At 43.5% G+C, this 6,528-nt stretch overlaps 1 protein-coding gene across 1 annotated transcript in view; it reads left to right on the top strand.

Annotated features, from left to right (window-relative positions):
• The window catches only part of LOC149277315 (polyphosphatidylinositol phosphatase SYNJ1-like), a 31,486-nt gene extending 26,991 nt beyond the window's left edge, over positions 1–4,495 (top strand). The window contains exons 28-30 of the mRNA XM_089503089.1: positions 1–85; positions 639–865; positions 3,728–4,495. The exon at positions 1–85 is cut by the window's left edge and continues 24 nt beyond it. Coding sequence (XP_089359215.1) covers positions 1–85; positions 639–865; positions 3,728–4,495 — 1,080 coding nt within the window. The remainder of the gene's footprint in view (positions 86–638; positions 866–3,727) is intronic.
• The last annotated feature ends 2,033 nt before the right edge of the window (positions 4,496–6,528 follow it).

Below are 6,528 nucleotides of genomic sequence, written 5' to 3'. Positions count from 1 at the left end.
ATCAGTGTCCCTCAAAGCCACATTCGTCCTACGCCAGTCAGACCATCCCCTGAAACATCAGTCAAACCAGCTGAGCCGGCCAAAGGTACACCGCCATGTATGCCTTCACCTGGCGCCATGTATGCCGTCACCTGGCGCCATGTATGCCGTCACCTGGCGCCATGTATGCCGTCACCTGGCGCCATGTATGCCGTCACCTGGCGCCATGTATGCCTTCACCTGGCGCCATGTAGCAGTGAGAGTCAGCATGTTAATGGAGCAGTCATGCCAAACAGTTCTTCATATGGTGGTTCTCTCTTGTGATGTAGAAGTCCTCCCTGGTGCCATGACCGACACCATTCCTCCAGAGCAAAGGAGCCGTTCATGTTCATTTTATAATTTGTATTCATTAGTTATTCATTAACTTTTAAGATTAAGGATAATTCTGCCTCCGCATTTACAGCCGGGGTCTCCGCCGAGCTCCCCTCCGCACTCTATTCTACCTACATTGCGGAGTTTAAGACTTTTTTAACTGAAAATTATTTCCCGCTACTGCCAAGTGCCCAAACCCTTAACAAGCCTAGGCCAAGCGGCCACTAGGATGTAATAACTAGTCATTAATTACCCTTCTTCACTGGTTCTTAATTTCATTCTTTTAGGTTTTCATTCACTTCCAGAGCCTATGAAACCCCAGCTTGCCATTCCCCTTCAGCCCAGTCCAGTTCCTCAGCCACCTTGCCAAAAGCTGCAAGAACCTCTGTTGCCTACAGCGGCGCACCCCATTTCCCCAACACCTTCACCCCAAACCCTGGACCCAGCTCCGCAACCTCCTCCGCGCAGCCGCTCCTCCCAGAACCTGCCTTCAGAACAGCCCGCTTCCCAGACGGTAAGCCTCCTGTTCCACTATATGGCCCATAGGGATGCTGGGTACGTGGGCATGGGACAGGGTATATAGGATGAACTCTAAATGCGTGTATTCTCTGATGTATTTGATGGGTATGGAGGACATGAGGCCTCTGCAGAACTCTCTTGAAGCAATTGTTGCTTTGTTAATAAGTATTAATAGAGATGCCAGCCCTCTGCGGTTAGAGCCGTAGATCCCTAAACCGATCTTTAGATAGTAAGCAGTGCGTCCGCTTTTGATAAAGCGGAGGATGGGAGCGGGGAGAAGGCGTGAAGATGCACTAAAGTGTCTGCTCTAAAGTTTCTTCTTAGTTCCTTATAGTTTAGCAACGGATAGAAATTATCTGTAGCAGAAAAGTCAGTTTTAATCATAAGTTAAGGTTTCTGTGTCTTTTTTTTCTCCTTCCTAATACCTTCTTTTAATATCTGTCTTTTTATCACAAGCAGGAGCAACCATCAGGGTAACAGGTACCAGACGCGTTTTCTGTAATTCACTTAAATTGTTCATCAGTGTAACAATACATCGGCCTCCCATGTGCATCACGTCACATAATTACCATGTCTTATGCCGACAAGTTAACCCCAGCTATTCATTCACTCTGCATGTATCTTGTCATGATAAAGATTAATGGAAAACAGATCTGACATCATATACGGTTCATTACATCATCTCTCGTTCTGCCTCCGACCCGTTTTAGGCCTCAGGTGGGGCAGGATTTGCTTACAATACCAGTTAATGTGGGCCTGCCATGGACTCTGCATGTAGTCATATTCACCAAACTGCCTATAGCAGTGTACTTGTGTATTGGCTTTAGAGATATATTATTTAAAAGTTCAGTGTGAAGTTCATCTGGTGAAATCATCTAGTTTTCTATAAAACCCAGAGAGAAGCCATGATGAGGCAGGTAGTTAAAAACACACACTAGTCCCCAAAATTGTATTTTTTTCCCTTAATGCATGTTTGATTATAATGCATCTTATCGCATTCAAACTGCAGCTAGAAATTGAGGCTTCTGTCTCATCTAACGACTCCCCGGCTGAAACCAGGAAGCATTCGTATGTATGCTTCTTGCACATGCTCAGTAGCGCTCACTGAAAAAGCCACCAATCAAGTGTATGCTAGCAAAACATCACACACTATGCTGCTGCTGCTGTCGCTAAACGCTCATTAACTAGAATTCTACCTTAACGAGTTCTCACCGAGCATGTGTGGAAACACACATTGTGGGTATGGCCCTACTTTCAATAACTGAAATTATATGCAGTTATAATATTTCTACAACGGAGAGCCATCTTAACTACTGGCGACGCGCATCAGTGATGGTATTGACTACAATTAGTTCTGTAACATAGGCCTAAAGTAAAGTTGAAAATTCAAAATTTTTATTTTTTTCCCGGGACACTTAATTGTCTTGTGACATCAAAGCAGGCACTGATAGGTTGTTGCCATAGAAACTGGAAATGCTTCTTCGAAGCTTGTAAATCCTGCCCAGATCTCAGGCAGCTTTTCCATAACAGATCTCCACCTCATGCGGATCGGCGTGTATACGTGTCCACCTATTTATAAATGAGCTTCGAAATATTTTAACACTTTTTGGGAGCTGCTCTTTAAGATCCAACGATGCCAATCACTAGTAGTGTATGTCTCATAGTCTCACGGCTGCTACGGTTGGATCTTAATCAGCTGCCCCAAAACCGCCTTTCCTTTAGATTATTTTACACTATTGAAGCTTCCCGAAATTGGCTTTTGTTTAGTTGAGCCTGGCCAGGTCTGTTAAGGGTTAATCCAAAGTATCCGCGTGACTGGGAAAAGTTCTTTATCATGACATCATTTCTATGACACATTAATACCTTTTACTTCTGCAGATATACCGATAGGTGAAAGACCTTCGGATCTTTTAATTATTCTAAAGACTATAATTGCTGGGGTTTTAATTTGTTGTTTTTTGGAGTAAAAATTGTTACAGATCTATTCCAACCACCTGTTCTGTTCCGCTGCGTGTTCTTACAATCCGGGGCCTTTAACTGCTTCTGGTCAATCAGACCTGCTAACTCCTGGTTTAGCAAATCTGGCCCATTGCCCATTACCAGCCTTCCAGGGCAGACGCTGGCATCCAGATACTGGATGTCTGATGACCCTCAGCTAAGCCTTGCAATAAAGCAGCACCAGCGAAAGAAAACGAGTTCCTCGTCTAATCAAATAAACATACTTTTATATATTTGGTTTGTGGGGACTTTCACCACACTGAGCTGATTCTTTATGGCAATGCTAATGAAGTCCGTTCCTCAATACTTCTTTAGTCTGGGTATCTGGCTGTGTGATTGAGACTGAGCTATTCTATTGTTTCCAAGAGGCAGTATGATAGGACTCGGGGTGTTTGGTAGATTGAGCTAAAATAATAGACTGAGAACTCATACAAATGGGTAATAAGCGGCTGCCTGACAACATATGCACAATATTTTAGAATTTTTTTTTTTTATTTGATACCTGCAATATAAACTATTATATAACTTTAAATAACTGCAGCTGTAAAAGTGCGGGCCGTTCTGTATAGCGCTGGGGGGGGGAGATCTGTTCCCTTGCGGCTGTCCGTTTGCCCGAGGTTACAGAGCCGGCTGATTCAGTCCAATTGTTGCATGAATGTTGCATGCGCAAAAGATAATTAAGACAAAAGATGTTTTTGTGTTAGCTTTTTCTTTTTTTCTTTCCATGTAATCCGTGCAGGCGGTTACTTTAAGCAAATGAGAAACTCCATTATTTTCATTATGGTTTTGGAAATAGATAAAAGATTAATTGTATAAAAAAACAAATTCTAAATACTGAAAATATTATTATTTCTTACAGCTTCCAACTAATGGAGTCGGTGGCTTTAAAAGCCAGTTTGACAATGATCCTTTTGTGGATTTTTCATTTGATGAGCCTCCCATTTCAGTGCAGCGGGCGCCACCTCGCGTAACCCCAGCTCCGACGCCGAGCCAGAAGGAGTCGATTCGTTTGCCTTCGACGGTACAAAATAATGCAATGATCTCAAGCGGCACAAGTCGCCCACCTTCGTTACCCCCTATCCCGGCCCGTAGTGGATCACGGGATAGTCTGCGTGTATCTCCTAACCCATTCCTTACCCGGACAAGCACTTGCCCCACCAACCCATTCAGCCATCGGCCAACTAAAGCAGGAAACCCTTTTAGAGTCCCGGAATGCCCTGCGATGGCTCCATCTCCGCTCCAAACAAGCATCTTGGATCAGCTTAATTCCCACAGCCAGCCTGAGCTGCAGCAGAACCCAGTGGAATTCACCCTGGGGTCCTTTGAAAAAAGCCTCTCGTTGCCCCTTAAACTTTCCTCGCTGCAGGGTGCCGATACGAGAGGTTGGGTGACGTTCGAAGAGGATCATTTCAGTTCTCCGCTCGATAGACCGCCTAGCAATGGCACGGACTTCGAACACGCGGGTCCAAAAAACCAGTATTCAGAATTAGATGGCAACCGGAACGCAATCTCAGCCGCTTCCTCCTTTAACCTTTCGTTGAGAAGACCCCCTCCCCCTCCACGCGTTCCATCGCGGACTAAGATGTCTACGAAGTCTTCGCCGAACCTAGAATATGCCGACCGGTGACGTGTAGTTGGTAGACATATTCTGTTTTGTGCAATAATATTGAATTGTGAAATCCTTAACCCCGTCATGTATGTAACCATGCCTATAACCACTGATTAACTACCCGCAGAGTACCTTTCTCTGAATATATTCTTGCGTTTCCAACATTATTTTTTATATGCTTGTGCTCACTGTCCACATGCATTACGCTTAATGCACTTAAAAAAGATAAATTCACAAGTATCTGTAATGATCTTCTTTAGAATGTATTTATAAAAAGATGTATCTATATATCGAGGGAATATTTATATGCAGTAAAGTCGGGGGATGGTGTAGACGTGGAGTACCAGACAGATATCTTCAAAAGTTTGATAAAATAACTAGAAACCCCAAAAAGCCCTGCGAGTGCACACGGCAGTACGCATGGCCTATAAAGCAGCTGGCGGAATGGTATTTCGGGGTCACTGAGTTGTTTTCATGGAAAACAAGGAGATTTGTGGCTGTAACATAATTACAAAAGGGTTTTCTAACCATCAATTAGCCTTTTAAACTTAGCGAACCCAATGTACCATTAGAACACAGGAGTGATGGGAGTGATAAAGGGCCATTGGAACACAGGAGTGATAAAGGGACATTGGGACACAGGAGTGATGGGAGTGATAAAGGGCCATTGGAACACAGGAGTGATAAAGGGACATTGGGACACAGGAGTGATGGGAGTGATAAAGGGCCATTGGAACACAGGAATGATGGGAGTGATAAAGGGCCATTGGGACACAGGAGTGATGGGAGTGATAAAGGGCCATTGGGACACAGGAGTGATGGGAGTGATAAAGGGCCATTGGGACACAGGAGTGATGGGAGTGATAAAGGGCCATTGGGACACAGGAGTGATGGGAGTGATAAAGGGCCTCTGTACGCCTATGAAGAGATTCCAGCTACGATCTGCGCTGGATTCCTAATCCATTTCATGTTATTTTAATGGGCAGAATTTGTTTTTCTTTAAAAAACAAGGCTGTTTCTACGTGACCCCCAAATGTTCGAGCGGAGGTGTATATGGTCATCTTTACTGTCTGATTTCTAGCAAGGAAGTTTAGATCCCGGAGCGTGTCAATGTTGGCTCTTCTTCCATGACTCGATTTTTCAAGCTTCTGTTCCCATGTGGCCAGTTCTGCATTAGTTATCGATTCTAAATGTAACGTGCGTAAAGGGGCCATTATTTATCATTATTTATCGCTGTGTTGCTCCTTGTCTATGCCATAGCCCGCTGTCTCGTCTAGTTTTGTGTTCTATAAATATATAGTTAAATGTACAGATATTTAGACATATATATAACGTGCCTAATACATTTCAAATAGGTCTTTTCAGTAGAAAAGAAGACGCAGCAGTATTTCTCTTTAAGAAATGCTTAATTGTATTAATTGCAGAATAAGACTACATTCCTACTCAATTTTTGCGCCCGGGTCTTGCTACAATAATGCATGCTTTCAGGTGTGATAACTTCTGCGACCCCGTCTTATTTGTAACCAGGAAACTGTATACCGCAAAATGCGCAGGGTGCTTTATAGAACTTTTATCTTTTATGGGAATGAGCACAACGTGAGCACAATCTGACCCCTCTGCTTATTTCCAAAGCACCCTCTCCTCTCGAGATGGCCACAGTCTGCTAAACAGTGCGGCATCTCGCTTTAATAAATTGGCCTCATCAAATAGGAAACCCATTTCAAACATCGCATACCTCAGCTATATCCAGATGATTATTTGGGATCTTTTATTGCGTCTTGAGGTTGGAGCTAATTAACACTGCTGATGGCATGTACGATATTAAATGGTACCAAGCTTTTAGGTGATCTCACTATACAGAATACTTTATGGCAGATTTAAAGTAAAGGGATGGCGTGTATTTTACTTTGTGCTTCTATTTTGCTGTATGTTTTTATAGAGAAGTGATTTATTCTACTAGGATTACGTCTTTCTGGGTGTGTGGATGGGAACGTCTCCTGGCTCCTCCTGGGTTCAATATCAGTACGTTTTGCTTACTTATCGGTTACTGG

Source organism: Sceloporus occidentalis, unplaced genomic scaffold (genome assembly GCF_023333645.1).
Source record: "Sceloporus occidentalis isolate IW3139 unplaced genomic scaffold, rSceOcc1.0.p SCAF_219, whole genome shotgun sequence".
Classification (NCBI taxonomy): Eukaryota; Metazoa; Chordata; class Lepidosauria; order Squamata; family Phrynosomatidae; genus Sceloporus; species Sceloporus occidentalis.
Note: the sequence above shows the minus strand (reverse complement) of the source record. Positions and strands in the feature narration are given on the sequence as shown.